The 16,031-nt window shown below is 53.9% G+C and overlaps 1 protein-coding gene across 4 annotated transcripts in view; it reads left to right on the forward strand.

Moving 5' to 3' along the window:
* The window catches only part of CNTFR (ciliary neurotrophic factor receptor), a 199,097-nt gene extending 188,511 nt beyond the window's left edge, over positions 1-10,586 (forward strand). For all 4 annotated transcript variants that reach the window (XM_033085742.2, XM_033085744.2, XM_033085745.2 and 1 more), the window contains 3 exons: positions 6,643-6,823; positions 8,355-8,499; positions 9,384-10,586. In XM_033085742.2, the coding sequence (XP_032941633.1) occupies positions 6,643-6,823; positions 8,355-8,499; position 9,384 (327 nt within the window). In that variant the 3' untranslated portion in view covers positions 9,385-10,586. The remainder of the gene's footprint in view (positions 1-6,642; positions 6,824-8,354; positions 8,500-9,383) is intronic.
* The last annotated feature ends 5,445 nt before the right edge of the window (positions 10,587-16,031 follow it).

Genomic DNA, 16,031 nt, shown 5'->3' on the forward strand with positions numbered 1-16,031 from the left:
GGCATTGTCCTCTGGAGTGACCTTCCTCATCCATATTGGAAGTGGCTGCCCGGGTGGGCTCAGGCTTGTCTCCTGACAAAGCAACATTTTTTGGTCAGAGAGGTGAATCTCACATGCTGTCTCTTGAAGTTCCTTCCTTGGAGCAGCCTGAAATAGCCTGAAAGTGTGAGCTAATGCATATATCCTCTCTGTGATGGGCAAGGAGACGGATGGAGCGAGCTGGGTAGGAAGGCAATTAGTGCCACTGCCTGCCGCAGCAGCGTCCCCGCCGGCAGGGTGGCAATGTCACTTTGCAGCAGGAATGCCTCTTTGTGCCCATTTGCATCCCCCTGTGCCTCTGCTGCTTTTCCTGCACTCCCCCTCTTTGCAAGGCAATCTTGGCAGGGAGGTCACCCTGAGCAAGCAGGGTTACAACTTCACGCCTGGTAGCTTTTATTGCAGTGTTTCTCTCCCTTCCCCTCCTGGCTGCCAAGTCAGTGATTAAAAAAGAAGGGGGAAAAAATCCAAAGAATTAATAGGTGGGAGCAAAATATTGAGGTTGTAATAGTGTCACTCACAGCTCAGCGTGGGGCAGGCAGGGCTGGAGCAGAGAGATTTTCAGAGGAGGGTGGGGGTGGGAGATGCCCAGAAATTACCTTTTCTGGGACAGAGCAGGTTCAGGACCCTTAGCTCGCATTGCCTGGGTGCTCTCAGCCCTCTTGAAAACTGCTGGTGACCTAAAGTACTGAGCACCTGGCAGCTGTAAAGGCACCACAGAGCAGCCGGGCATTCACATGTGCGTGTCCTCACCTGAGTGCTCACACAGCTGCAAGCAGGCAGGAAGGTGCTGGCAAGCCTAACTTTCCCTGTCCTCATGCAGACCACACCAGACAGGTGTCTGTGCTCTGCCATGCCCAGCACAAGCTGCTTTCACCCCTAGGCCACTGCATCAGCATGGTGAAGGCATCTGCAGGCAGCATATGCCAGTGCTGGCTGGGTTAGAGCTGTTGCTGAGTGCCCTCAGCATCCCTGATCCCATCTTCCCCATAACCACAAGCAAAAGTGACCTCTGACAGTTGTCACTTGGCAGGAGGGGGCCAGCACGTCTGGAGAAAGTTTCTTGTTAATTTGTTTGTTTTCCTGTAACAGCCCCTGCTTTCAAAGATGGTCTTTATTTTGAACCAGAAGGGATCCGTGCAGCTGCATCTGGTGAGGCACAGCCCAGGCTGCAGGATATCATCCCACCAAACCCACAGCAGGGCTGGGCTCTGTGCAGCACCACAGCAGCCTTGTCAGGAGTGGGTGACAGCAGAGAGCACAGCTCAGACCCTGCTGGAGTGACTCTTCCACTACTCAGCTGGCAGACAATAAGAGGGGGTCATTCATTTTTCCCAACCTTCAATTATTCCAGATTCCAGGTAGAAAGTTTTGTCTGGGATTATACCAACTGAATCTTGCAGCTCTGCAGAAGGAGGAGGCGTTTGGGGGTACCTTTGTTAGTAATCACTGTCAGGCATATCTGCTCTCCAGGCATGGCTTTCAAAATGAAAATGCAAAACATTTCTTTTCCACATGGTGACATCTTTTCTCAAGCTGCACTGGCAATTTGCAGTGACCCTTGCAAACTTCTCAGTGGCAGGGCAGTTTGCATGGGGATTACTCCTGCTTTTATCCCATTCCCCGGGACAGGTGGAAGCACTTGCAGAGGTTGAAGGCACCTGAGACAGAAGCTGTTTGTGTAGCTGAGTCCCTGCAAATCTCATTTCAGCCCAGTAGCAGGATCTGGCTCTTGCTGTAAGGAAAAGTGGCTGTGAAATATAGCCCACTGGGGTGTCCTGTCCCTGTCCCAGTTCCAATTTCCCCCATTATCCAGTATAACTCAAGCAACATCCAGAATAAGAGGTTGCAAGGATGGCAGATGTTTGGCAGAGCCAGGTTGGGCTCCTGGAAGGGGTTTCTTTGCTCGTTGTGCTGTGGATAGCAAAGGCTGTGTGAGCACATCAACTTCACCTGACAATAGCCAGGGAGGGTGTTCCTTTTATTCTGAGGAAGGCAGGCTCATCTAGGATTGATACAGCACCTGGGACAGGTGCATGGTCCATGTCCTGTCACACACAGAGATAGTGTATCCCTGCCTTGGGACAGAGGGGATCATCCCCATACTTCCAGTGGAGCACCCCCTTCCCACTCTAGGAGCTGCACTGGAAAGCAGGAGGTGTCAAGGAATGGAAAACAGAGCCACTGCCACCACAGGGCAGCCAGCAAACATGTGGGATGCAGAAAAGGAGGCATCTGATCTCCCCTTCTCCCCCCGCACCTCCTTTCAACACACAGCAGCCCCCAGCCCAGCTATCAGGGCAGAGAAGGGCAGGGTTTTCTTCCCTGCCGCCCTGCCCCATCCCCTTCCAAAGGCCATCTGGGCTTCAGACCTGCCCGTGCATCACCCTATTCACAAGTGCAGTAATTTCACAATTACAAACTGCACCTAATTATAAGCCGCATGTCCGGATGTCAGCAACATTTTGTTCTTTGTCCATATATAAGCCACACCGAATTATTAGCCGCACTTTCTTTTGCAGCAAGGATCCCCGTGCAACTTTCACAAAGTTGCCAATTAGTAACAGAACCGCGGGATGGCGGGGTTTACTGGCTCGGCTCGGGGCCATGCAGGCTTGGCCTGCTTGGGGATGCCGACAGGGCTGAGTGAGCCAGCTCAGTGCTGCCGCTTGGCGGGGCCACTCAGGGCCGGCCGCCACTGCCGGGCTCACTCAGCCCTTCCTGCACTGCCAGCACCGGGCAGGCTGGCCCTGGGCTGGCGCTGCCGGACCCGCCACCGCTGCGTTTGCTCCACCCGGCCCCCACCGCATCCGCTCCCCCTGGCCCGGGACTGCCCGCCCGGCACCGTCGCGTTCGCTCCCCCAGGCCCGACGCTGCCCCGCCGGGGCCGGGTGGACTCAGCCAGGCTCGGGGCTGCTGCTGGCTCGCATTTCCGGTTGGCAAATTTCAGAACTTTTTTTCACATATTAGCTGCTCCATATTACAAGCCTCACTTCTGGGTTTGGACCAAAACTTTAGTCATAATGGTCTGGCTTATAATCATGAAATTACTGCTACCTGGTCACCCTGGACCAGGAGCAGAGCCTGGGTGGGAACAAAGCACAGTGGCCTTTTTTGCTACCAGGGCACCCTGGCAGGATGGGCTGGGGGCAATGGGAGCAGGATGAGGGGAGCTCAGAGGGGATTATGGCTTCCTTAACTCCTGCTGTGCCAAGCACTGCGAGGCAGGGATACCAGTCTGCAGGCAGGGACTGGAAAAAAGGCATGAATGGGTGTTGAGGTGTGTGTGGCTGCTGTGGATGCCCTTCAGCACACGTGCAGTGGGGACCAGCATGGACAGGGGAAAAGCCAAGTTGTGGGCAGTCCTCCCCTGAACCTGCCCTAAGTGTCTGTCTCCATCCCATCAATGTGGTAGTGCCCCATGAGCTCATCCTGGTGCTTGGGACTGTGGGCAGGCACTCAGCAGCTCCATCATCTTTCCAAGAAGGAATGTGAGGGTATGTGACCATGGTAGGGAATGGGATTCCAGCCCACACTGTCCTCAGCAAGCTGTCATCTGAATTACTGGGTTCAAGGGCTTTTTTCATTTCTCTCCCCACTCTCTCTCTTTTATTTTCTTTTTTTTTTCTTTTATTTTTTTTCTTTGGTGTTTGGTCAGGGTTTTTTGGGGTTTTTTGTTGTTAGGGGGGGTTTTTTGTTTGTTTTGGGTGTGGGTTTTTTTTGGTTTGGGTTTTTTTTTTTTTTTGCAATGCTAATAGCTCTGCATTGCACTGGCTACTGATCCCTCATTAATCTGGGCAGCACTTCACAGCCAGTCGGAGTGACTTTTGGCAGGTGCACAAAGGCAAGCAAACACAAACCCCCATCCCAGCCAAAAAAATTACCATGCACAGCCTTCCTCCAGCTTTTGTCTCTGTGTGGCAAGGACATGGATTAAGGAATTTCTCCCTCTGCCTTTGATGCTGTGTGTCCACCAGTCCCCCCACAGCCTCCTCAGTGTGTCTTCCCCCAGTTCTGTCTCTCCCTGTCTGTGTCCAACTGGACCCAATCTCAGTGTGCTTTCCCATTTGTTGTGGCACTTTTGTGTTGGGTCACAGGCACCCACCCAGTGACTTTCTCCCCACCATGACAAATGCTGGATGTGTTCCTGGCTGCCCAGCTCAGAAGTTCTGCGTCCAGAGGTTGTATGTGTGGGGAGGGAGGAATGACACCATCTGTGCTTTCTCTTTTTAACTGCTGCATAAAGCAGAGCTTAGGGCAGCATTCTCCCAGGTCCTACAAGGAGGGTCCTCCTGTCCTGGGGGAACACTCCCCTTGCCCAGGCAAGGCACAGATTTAAGTCCATTGTGCCTGTGACACCCCACCTACAAACACTCAGCTGCTAGTTGGTTGTGAGTGGGAAGAGGCAGGAATTGCTCTCAAGGAAAAGCTGGGAGGGATCTTGGGATGGAGAAAATCCTCCTGAAGGGAAAGCAACCTGGCCAGGTCATCAGGACCTTAGTAGGGCTAGCCTGCCTGCAACCCTTTTGGTGCAGGTCCCAGGAAGGAGCCAGGGGGTTCAGAGCATGCTGAAGTCTTGGACAGAGTCATACACTAGCTGGATAAGCCCAGCATCTTTCAGAGCCCTGTCCTCATTCTCCAATTCCAAGCCATATCCCAGCCAGCACAGAGCAAGTCAAGTCAGCAGGGAGTTGGCAGCTTATCATGTGAGGTTTCACTTCATTTAATTATCATTAGGAATTAATTTTACTGGATTCTCTTGGCATTGCCATCCACATTGGTGGATGCCACCAAAGAGCTCCCAAGGTGGCAGAGAGAGCCTCACTGTGCCACTACACTGCAGGGAGGTGCCCTGCCTAGCAGACCAGAGGATTCCCAACCTGGTGGGTCTCCTGCCTGCACACCCTGAGGTGCTTGGGCTCCCACTGGCTGTTGGGGGAGACCAGTCAGGCCTGCATCCAGATGTGCTCCAGATGTGGTGCTCAGGTTTTGTGGCAGGAGCAGCTGGGAGTGCAGATCCCAAGGGCTGTGATGTTCTGAGCAGAAGGCTAGATGCAGCCCTGGAAGCGGGAATAGGGAAGGAAAGGCTTTCACTGGGAGCAAGAAAGCGAAAACGCCTCTCCTCCTGTTAGGAATCCCCCAGAGTGACACTAAAAGCCTGGAGGGGGCTTTCATGCCAAAGGGATTACATCTGTGCTGGGCTGTTGCATGTGCTGCACAGAAGGGACTGGAAAAGGGCTGGTTCTTTCTCAGGGTGGGTTCCTGCTTTTAAGGTACTCCTGCAAGCCATGGGGTGATGGCACTGACCATCTGGTGTGCACGCCATCCCTTGTGTGGGTACAGCCACACTGCCAGGGCAGCCTCATCCCACAGGGGCATTGGCTCAGGTACTCCTGCGCATCCCAGTGGCGCAGCCTTTCCTTCCTCCCTTCCTCACCAGGCAAAAGTTTGGATCTTCCTCCTGCCATAGAGCTGTTGGTGTTCCCCAGGACAGTGTCTCTCTGCGCCTCACCTTCTCCTGGGTGCCTGGGGAGACATGGAGGACCCCACACCTACACGCTGTAGCACCATGAAGCTGCCCCCACCCATGATGTGATGCCTGCTCTACTCGAGCCCCGGGCTGGTACTGGTGCTCGTAGATGGGCTGTGTCAGTCCCACACCGCCCCTCATCCTGCAGCATCTTCATTAGAAATGTGTCTGGGCAGCGTTCAGGGCAGACAAGGGGTGCCCTGTGTCCCCCATGCCGCGCACAGCAGCACAGGGGGCTACTCAAGTGGGCAGCATGTTGGCCCTCAGTCTCAGAGATGGGGTGGAGGGCAGTATCCCCCTTAGCCTCTGCCCTGGTCACTGAGCCCTCCCCCTCTGTCAGCCACATGTGTTTGCTCACCCGGGTCGGTGCCATCGGGGTGCGTTTCTGCTGAGCACCTGCATCCGTCTGTCCTGGAGCCAAGCTCCAAATGGATCACAGATCCCTCGGATGGTTAAATGGGGTTAAACCATTGCACTTTGCAGCACAAAGGACGGCAGGGTCTTCTATGGCTCAGACAGCAGTGACAATGGGACAGAGGGAATGGTTTCTAGGAAAGCTGTCCGGACACAACTCGATCCTTGTCCAGGGGCCCGCTGGAGGGATGCAAGCCCAAACAACGGGATGCCAGCAGGCACGGGAGCAGGCTGGCCACAGGTGGGGAAGCCTCCTCCCGGCGCTGGCAGTGGTGCCCTGAAAGCGCGCTGCTCACCCCACCTTCTGTCTGCAATATCCCACTCCCAGCTGCCCTAACATGTCCGAGGGAGCCCGCACACACATCTGCTAGTTTCTGGTGACCTCTAGAGGAAGCTGCTCCGCTCCGGCGCCGTGAGTTTGGGAGTGGAACCAGATCTCCAGATCTTTAGTGTAGCTGCATCTAGAGCATCTCGAGCATCTCCGTCCCCTCCCTGGGCAGCTCCCACCCCTGTTCTGGGCTTGTGCCTCTGCCCACAACACCCCAGTATTGCAGACTGCTGCAAACGTCGTTATCATCTTTTAGCCGAGCTAAATATACTGATTGCCCTACGCCTCCTGGGGATTTCCCTGACCACCCTCCTCTCCCCACGGCTGCCCTCAGGTTGAGCTGTCGGATGGGACATCGCACACCATCACGGACGCTTACGCTGGCAAGGAATACATCATCCAGGTGGCAGCCAAAGACAGCGACATCGGCACGTGGAGTGACTGGAGTGTGGCTGTTCATGCCACCCCCTGGACAGAGGAGCCCAAGCATCTCACCACGGAGGCCCAGATCACAGGTAAGAGCCTCCTCCCAGTACAAACAGGCTTCATTCAGGGGGAGCTAAGGACTCTGGGCTGAGGGATCTCCTCTTTGGCTCCATGCCAAGTTTTGTCCACAGCCAAGGACAGCCCCCAAATACCCATGGAGCTGCAGTCCTTCACCCTGCACTTTGCTCCCACCTGGGGCCCTGTCAGCAGGTGCAACCATAGCCTGAAGAATGCTGACTCAGCTCGCCTGGGTCCAGCATCCTTCTCACCAGGATACTTGGGGCAGGACAATGAGGCTGGCCATTGTGTTGTTGTTGTGGTTGTTGTGGTTGTTGTGGTTGTGATTGTGGTTCCCTGGAGTGCTGTCTCCCTCCAGCCCTCCCTCCCCTCTCCAGTCCTACCCCCTCCACACTTCTGACCCCTCACAACGGCTCAAAGGGATGCCAATTCAAAATAAAAGCCACCAAGTTAACAAGTCTCTGTTTCTAGGAAAGAGCTGGGACTGTGTCCAAATGGGTGTTATCAGCCCTCCATTTCCCAGAAAGGATGGAGCAGACCCTGCACTGATTTCCTTGACTCCTATGCAGAGAAACCCTCCTTTTCAAAACAGCACCTGGCAGAGCACCTGGATATTCAGGCAGCAGCAGGGATTTGCAGCCCCTCCTCCACCATTCCCAAGTGGATAAATCCCCCACAAGGAGTGCAGGGAACACCTTGCAGCAGTGCTGCTGTCAGTGTTTTGGTTCTGCTTCTATTCCCAGCTGCACTGTACTAAATGCGAATGTCCCTTCCCAAGTCACCTGCCCACTCCATGTGCAGGCACATGTGTCCCTCTCACACGTGTGTCCCTCCCACATGTGTCCCTCACACCTGTGTCCCTCATACACATCCCTGTACGTGCAGCCTGGTGCAGCCAGCCAGGGCTGACGTGGGACACCCCAACTTCATCACTGAACCCCACTGTGATGCCTCAATGAAAGAAAAAAGAAAGATGCAGAGGCAGGCTCTGTGGTCCCCAGCAATCAGCCCAGACAGTCTGGGCAGGGACATACTAGAGCCATCTGGATGTGGACAAAGCTGACCTAGCCTGACTGCTCATCCAAGCACTCCCTGCAATCATGCAGCCCTCTGCAGACATAGACAATCCACCTGGACCAGTACAAAGCAGGACAAACCCTGTGAGCCAGTCCAGCAGATGCAGCCTGCTGTGTCTGGCATGTTCTGTGGGCAAGGGATGCTTGCAGCTGAGCACTGGTGGCCCATTGTGGCTTCTTAGCTAAAATTCCCGAAGCGCTGCTGCATAGAGTGGCTCAGCTGGTCAGGCTGGGGATCAGAAGGATGCCCAGCTCTGCCTGATGGCAGAAATATCTCCAAGCAGTAGATCTGCTGCCACAGCCAGGAAAGTCTCATGGATCACACCATCCCTCCACCTCAGCCCTAGTGTGGTAGCACTGAAAGGGCAGTTTGGGGCTGGGTGCTATCCACACCAGCAGGAGAGCAGGACTGCTTGAATCCCAGGGCATCCCAGCTCCCCTCATCATCCACTCTCCTTCCTTGCAGAGACAACAAGTGTTAGCACCTCCTCTTTCATGGCACCACCCACCACCAAGATCTGTGACAAGGGGGCCATGGTGGGCAGCGGGGCCATGGCAGTGTGTTGGACAGCTGGACTGGTCGTGGCTGCCTACAGTGTCCTCTTTATTTAGTGAGTATCTCCCAAATCAGAGGCATAAGAGGCAGGAGGTGGGTGCTGGGATGGGGCAGGGATATGGGACCCTCAGGGCTCTGATGTGGTTGGGAAGGGGATGCTCCAGCTGGAATGTGGGTGAAGGGCATTGAGAGCAAGTAATTTGGGCTTTTCTTGCAGTTTTGTAAATGCACCAAGTCTGACTGCTTTTCCAGATGGATATTCGGCTGGAGATCTCAAAAATGGCTTTTCAAACAAAGCTGGCAAAGTGGTCAGTCTTTGATATCTTGCTCTCAGCAGCCCTCTCCCATGCTCTCTGCTGACATTTTTAAGAGGCAAAGAAACCACATGGAAATCTAAAGCCTTTGCTTAGTGATGAAAGAAAAATTGTCCAAGATAAAAAAAAATCAGGCTGCATCTCCAAAATATCCTTAATTTGACTTAGAATGGAGCTGGCAGCCTGGAGAGCCACAGAATGCCCCTCTCCTCTACAGACCAGGGCTGCTGTCTCATGGGTGGCACACCCAAATCCCCTTTCATTGTCCCCATATTCCCCAAGGACAGGGATGGATTCTGGAAACAGCCACATTTTGGGATGTAAAGGATATGCCACTCATCCTTTGGTGCCCAAAGAGAAGCCCCTTGTGGGGACGCGGTTCTTTGCTCCCCTCTGACAGTGTCATCTCATTTTTTGACACTAGTGGTGGCATCAGGAGAGGTGGCGGCATGCAGCCGGGGGAGGGTGGGCATCCCTGGGAGGAGCGGGTGGAAATGGTGTGTTTGGGTACCTGGGTGAATTTCCCCCGGGGAAAAAGGCCAGATTCTGCTCGGTGTGTCCCACCAGCGACTGGGCACAGCTGAGCCGGGAGCGAGACGGTGACCCTTGTGCTCCCTGCTCGCAGATCTCCATCTGTCCATCCACCGCAGCCCAGCGCAGACGCCTCCCCACCGCCCACCGCCCCCGCCCCGCTCCCGGGTTGAGTCTCTTAGCTCTTCGATTTTGCACACATTGAGGACGTATCACGCTTCTCGCCGTCACTTCGGAGGAGGACAGAGCCGCTGCCGTCCCCTGGGGAGCCGCACGACCCTGTGGCAGCCCGGAGTGAGGAGACACATGTCCGCGCCCCTTTCCGCAGCCGAGCGAAGCGAGCCCGGGCCCCTTTCCGCAGCGGAGGGTCCCACTCATACAGCTGAACCCCCCCACGCCAAAGACGTGCCCGCCGCCCGAGCGGCTGCGCACCGAGAAAAGGGGATATGAAACCGGGGGGGTGGTGAGGGGAATGATGCTCCGAGCTGTGTACCCCCTTATGGCAAAAGGGGGTCCCCCAAGGACTGGACTCGCTCCCCTGAGCTCTCGGCCGTGTGGCGAAGCTGGAGGGGTGCTGTGAGCCTGGAAGATCGAGGCGGGGGTCTTGGTCCTCTCCGAGAGAGTGGTGGAGGATGGAACTGGTGGCTTCACGAGTGCGATGGGGAGCAGGGAGCTGGCAGGGTTTTAATGGGGAAAAAAAAATAAAAAAGGAAGCGAAACACCGATGAAACCCTCCTGCCCCTTACTGAGCACCTGGGAGAGCTGTCGCTCCACCTCCCTCTCCACAGCACCCAGCAGCAGCCTTCGCCACCCCCAACCCCACCCCAACATCACCCCCAAACTTTTAACCGTGTTGGATACAGGGAATCACCCCCAATAATGTCTTTGTCTCATCCTCCAACAAAAGCAGAATAGCTCTGCTGTTGCCTTTAGAGCTGGAGCCCTGCAGACCTGTGCCCCGCTGTCCCCCGCTGTCCCCGGCTGTCCCCAGCTGTCCCCGTGCCTGCTCTGCTCTCCTCCCCATCCTGCCCCAAGTCCTTTTTTGTAAAGACACCTCCTCTTGGCCCTGCCTGGACCCAAGCGCAGTATTTAATATCATACGTCCTAGTATTCCCACTGTTGACATGCTGTATTTGAATTTTTTATAGATGTATATATATAAAAAAAAACAAAAATCAAAAAAAAAGTAATAGAGGGGATAAAACTAAGCTCACAGAGACAACGCACACACGCACACACACACACACACACACGCACCAGGAGAGACTGTCTTCATTAAATGTTCATTTCATGATGACTGGCGGCTCTGGGTGTTATTTCCCTTCCATCTGGAGAGGGTGGTTTTGGCTGCCTGCTTCCATGCGTGGTGCTGGCTGAGTTGGGGAAGACATGGGAACAGCATTGAGGGGGGGACACACACACACCCTGGAGCCTGCTCTGGTGTTTGAGACCATATAACCATCTTCCCAGAGGGGTGGGAGATCCAAAAGTTGTCCTTTGGGACATCCTGAGAAGGGGCAAGGGGGATGCCCAGCCTGGAGACTCCTGGTGAGGGAAAGGAGATGGGTGTCACCACCCCATATGACACCTGTGCTGTGGCAGGGAAGTGCCACATCTCCCCATTCACCAGCCCTGGAGGGTCCCCCGTGTCCCCAGGCTGTGGCTGCACCCTGGCATCTCTCGGGCGGGCAGGAGGATGGAGACGTGCCTGTGCCCCACTGCAGCCTGGAGGCTGGAGGTGGCATGCAGTCACAACTAATGCACTTCCCATGTCTGATTAATAATTTCATGTTAGGAAAATGCCACTGGCCCAGATGCTCTGAATTAAACTTCTGTCAGGGCAGGGCTCACAGGGCCCCAGTGTGAGGGAAATGGATGCAGCAAAATACATTGTTGGAGTCTGTCCTAACCCCATGTGCCTTGCTTGTGAGTGCCACCTCGAGCAGGGATGCCATCAAGCAATGCCCAGGGAGAAAAGCTCCATTTTTTAGAAAATTACCTCTCTGGTACCCCAGCTAACTCTCTACAGTAGGGAGATGTGTGTGTGGCTGGCTGGCTGACTGGATTGATGAATTCACACATGCGTGGGGAGGTTGGATGGGTGAGTGGGTGGAAAGCAGGAAGGATGAAGGTGAAGGAGCCACAGCCTTGGCTCTGCAAAGCTGAGGGCAGCACCAAACTGGTCACTTTCTCCCCAAAGGCACTTGCTGCAATTTGAACAATGTTGGAGTTTTATTTAGGGAAGGGCTCAGTCAGATGCAGACCTGTCTCTGGCTCGGCCATGCCGGCGGCAGCACTGACTTGGTTCACTGGTTAATGTTCCATTACCAGACAACATGCCTCCGTCATTTATTAATGTTTCATTAGTGTTAAAAACATCTGGTAATTAATTATGCACTAATTATGGATTCACAGTGCTAAAAGCTGGGGTAATCTACCATAGCAGATGGCTCTTTGGGGCAGGGGGAAGGGACAGCTCTTAGCAGAGATGAAAATGTCAGGCCCAGCCCTTGCCAGGGGGAATCATCCAAGACAGATTGCCTTCATCTCCTCCCAGGATTTCCATAGCTGGTCCAGAGGCATGCTATCTCAGGTTATTAAGTAGAAGAAACCTGTGCCTCTGAAGCTGTTTCAGGGACCAAGGGAGTGGTGCTTCCACTGCTCAGGGCAGCTGTGTGAGAAGCCATCTGAGAGCAGTGGCTTTCACACAGAGCCCCAGGCATCATCCAGCACCTGGAGTTGGTACTCAGCTTTCCACCAGCTCCAGGATGCTGTTTGTCAGCCCCTCAGTGGTGCCTGGCCACGTTAAGCAGCAGTCTATAAAGCAAGGGGTGTCGTAAAAGCCCACTCATTGAGTGCCCCAGGAATATTATGTACAGATGTGCAGAGATGTTTCAAACTGGGGAAGGTCCCAGGGGAGCATCCCTGCCAAGCAGAAAATCCATCCACTTAGCAGTATAAATCCATACAGGAAGAAAGAAGGAATTACAATGGTCAGAGAGACCTGTGCATCACATAACCTGAAATCCAATACATCACCCGGGTGCAATGGGTCCCTGCATCTTCCCAGCACATATGTGGCAGTAAATCCCACCTTAGGTGTTGTTTCGGGCTGTTGCTGATGTGAGAGCAGCCTTGCACGGAGCTCCCCAAGCTCTGCAAGAGGGATCAGAAGTGTGACTGGAAAGCAGGAGCTATTTCCTGGACTTGAAGCCTCGGAGGAAGCAGAAACCACTCATGCTTGAGCAAGGGGCTGATCAGTGGAGTGGCACCGAATGACTGCACCTCCTGCATCTTATCCTTATGCAGGTGCTAGCACAGACCTCATTGTCCCTGACTCAACAGTCAGAAAATCTACCTGCTCCCACACCAGTCTCCTAGGAGCCTGGATCTCCCAGGGGATAACAACCAGCTTATTTATCAGAGATTAGGCTGACAGGAAAGCATTGCATAGCCTGTGGTGGGGTGACATGCTTTGGTGGATGGAGGAGGAGCAGTGGGTACCATTTTGTGCGTTTCAGCTCTGGCAGAGCTTCAGTCTGGCACGGCCACGGGTGAGAATGGGCAAGGAAAGCAGGCTCAGCTGTTGAGAAAGCACACCCATAGCTGCACTGCCAGACCTGAGCTGAGACCTTGCTGGGCTGGGTGGAAATGCCAGGTGGGATCTTTTGAGCCAGTTGACAGAGGAGAGCTGCTGCTGATTTGCACAGGGGTAGATCTGGTCCTCCAGAGGCAGATACCCTCCTCCATCACAACAAATGGGAGAAGTGTCAGGTGGAGGTGAAAGCATCAGGAGCTGGTGGAAAGGTGGTGCCTAGGATGAAAGCATGAAGAGCAGCATCTGTGAGGGATGGGATTGTAAACAGAGTCAGCTTGACTTGGAGAAGCCCAGATTCTCCCAGCCTTCAACCTGCAGTAGGGTCAAGTCCAGCAACTGTAAGCGCCCATCCCAAAGCACGAGGTATCGATTCAGAAAAAGCTTATGTCTCCTGCACACTGGATGCCTTTGGCAGATTATAGCCTTCCTCCCAGCGCTTTCTTCCCCAGTGGCTGAAGGGGGACTCGGGCAACAAGGTCCCACCGTGAGGAAAGTCTCTTCTCTGACATCTTTGGTGCAGGAATGAGCCCAGGACCTTTGAGTTAATCAGCCACCACCACACAGAGAAACAGATGGAGCTGCAGGTGCAGGCCCTGGAGATAAAAACAGCCTTGGACACCCTCACAATGCTGTAGAGCAGAGGTCTATAGCAACAAGAGGTGACAGACGGTCAGAGCAGACCACAAATGACAGTCTTGGGCTATCTTATTCGTTGGTGACTCCAGACAGGACTTGATTCACCTCCAGAACAGACAGCCTCCAAGAAGTGATGCTCTTCTTCCTTGTGTCCATCCTGACTGGCTCAATGTCTGTTCTGGCATTGCGTCCCTGGTCCCCAGACACTTCTGCCTGCAGACTCATGTCTCCCTACCCACCAGACTAGCCCTGAAATCTCCTCCCTGCTCAGATGGGCAGCTCCCACTACTGTTTTCCTATCTCCCATCACTGCCCAGTGCTATGACCTCCCTGCTCACCTCCAGTCTGCCCCTGCCCCCTCCTTGATCTGGCCAGGGTGACCCACATGGATTATGTGCTTACAGCATCCCAAACCTCCCTACACGCAGACACAGCAGCCAAGCACAGCCCACCCGGCTCAGCTGCAGCGTGGAGACCAGACCACACCAGGGTCCTCTAATAAGCAATTGACTCTTTTTTTCCTCCCTTTCAAGAAAAAGCCAAGCATTAATTTGGCTTCTGCCACTCTGTTTATCTAATAGCATCGCTGATTGATTGTCTTATTTATAACCCAGATCCGGTGTCTGGGCTGCTCGCAGAGACGGAGTGATTGATGGAAAGAAGACAGCCAGAAAGGGACTTAATGGAGCCATGTGGCTGAGCAGTGGAGTAGTGGCTTAGGCATGAAATGAAAAGTGTCTCCCACAAGTCTGGGCTCCTCTCCTCCTTTCCTGCATGGTTCCCAGGGAAGCTGCTAAGTGCTGGGAGAGCGCAGCATGCTCCCTACACCCTGCCAAAAGCAATCAGGGACCATACTCAGGTCTCCTCCAGCAGCCTGGCCAAGGGGACACAGCCAACCGGGACTTGGACTGCTTCCTGAGAAGGCGTCATACAGTCTCTGGGAAGGTTTCCCCCTTCCAGGATGGAAGGGATGGTTGAAAGGTGTGAGACAGCCTGAACGCTGCCCAGCCACCAGCCTGCTGTCAGGATGCCTTGTCCTGCCAGCTGGAAATCAGGCCCCTGCACAAACACATGGTGCAGAGAGAAGCCTTTCCCAAAGTGCCTGCCTGCAGGCTGGCAGCATCTTCCAGAGGTCTCTGTTCTGTCCAAAGCTGGACTGAGATAATTCTACATCCCTAGTGAGTTTCTCTGGTTTGCACACCCAGTGGTCACAAACCCCAGCAGAGTCACCAGCTCACGTGAATTACCACACAGAGACAATTGCTGCCACGAAGCACCAACAAACAGGGAAGGAGATGCAGTCCCAGGAGATGACATGCCATCATTCAGGGTCATGCTGTGGATATGTGACAGCCTGGATATGTCCCAAACCTCCAGCCTGCAAATTCACCCCAGAGCAGCCTGTCCCCATCTGCAGGATCAAGTCGTGGTCAGGATATGGCTGACAACTCCAAGTCCCCAGGAAGGCATTTGGCTTTGATCTGAGCCAGAACTAAACCCTCATCTTGTCCATAAAGATCAGTTTGGGAAGAAAAAAACAACATACTGGTTCAGTCAAAATATTTCATCGCTGTTTAATGGTCTTTATTTCATGTCTGATTGTAACAGATAATCTAATATGAGCCTCAAGCAAAGCCAAACACAGTTGTTTCATTATGAAGGACCCCATCAGCCAGCTTTGACGTGGCCAAACCCCACTCCTTTCCTTTTTTTGTTTTTCTTTCTTTATTTTTTTCCCACATCTGAAATTTGAGGAAATCCAAAGCAACTTCATGAACACTGCTTTTTCAGCGGCCTGAAAGAAACCATCCAGGAGACAGGTCTCCAGTACTGGACATATTGTTGCTCCCAACGCCAGTGCTTGGCAAACACTACCCAATGCCTTATGATAGTTTTATTGCTTCCAGGAGAAAGCCCTCTTTGGAAAATCCCCCTGGACCAGCAGACTTGGGCAGGTGATGAACAGTTCCTTTGGCAGGGGTCTCCCCAGTCATGGTGGTCCCTCTGTGGGTGATGCCACTATCACCTCACCATGTGTCCAGGGCTGTGAGGAGAAGGGACCAGGACAGGGTGATCCTTGCAGAATGCTGGAAGATGGAGGGGCCCCTGAGCAGTGGGAGCGGAAATGGCCTTTGATGTGGAAGCTCTCCTTTCGCAAACACAATGAGTTGCAGAGAAGTTTTATAAACATGGCTATTGTTGCTCCATCCCTTTGGTGGGAACAGATGGTCCGAGTGCTCTGTTCAGCCCCCCTTCCCTCCCCTCACTCCCTATCCCCATTAATAAAGCCCCAGCAAGTCCAGCACCGCTAAGGTTTTCCCAAGGGGGATCAATAAATAAATGTAATAACAACAAAGGGGCCCTTGCAGACGAGATTGGGTTACAAAGAGGCCTCGGCCCCCCTCCTCCTTTCCGGGTGAGAGTCACTGCATGCAGGCACTCCGGCCAGTTCGAGGAGAGGTTCCTCCATCCCCACTATCTGTGGGAAGTGGGGACAGGATCTTCCCA

Source organism: Catharus ustulatus, chromosome Z (assembly GCF_009819885.2).
Source record: "Catharus ustulatus isolate bCatUst1 chromosome Z, bCatUst1.pri.v2, whole genome shotgun sequence".
Lineage (NCBI taxonomy): Eukaryota > Metazoa > Chordata > Aves > Passeriformes > Turdidae > Catharus > Catharus ustulatus.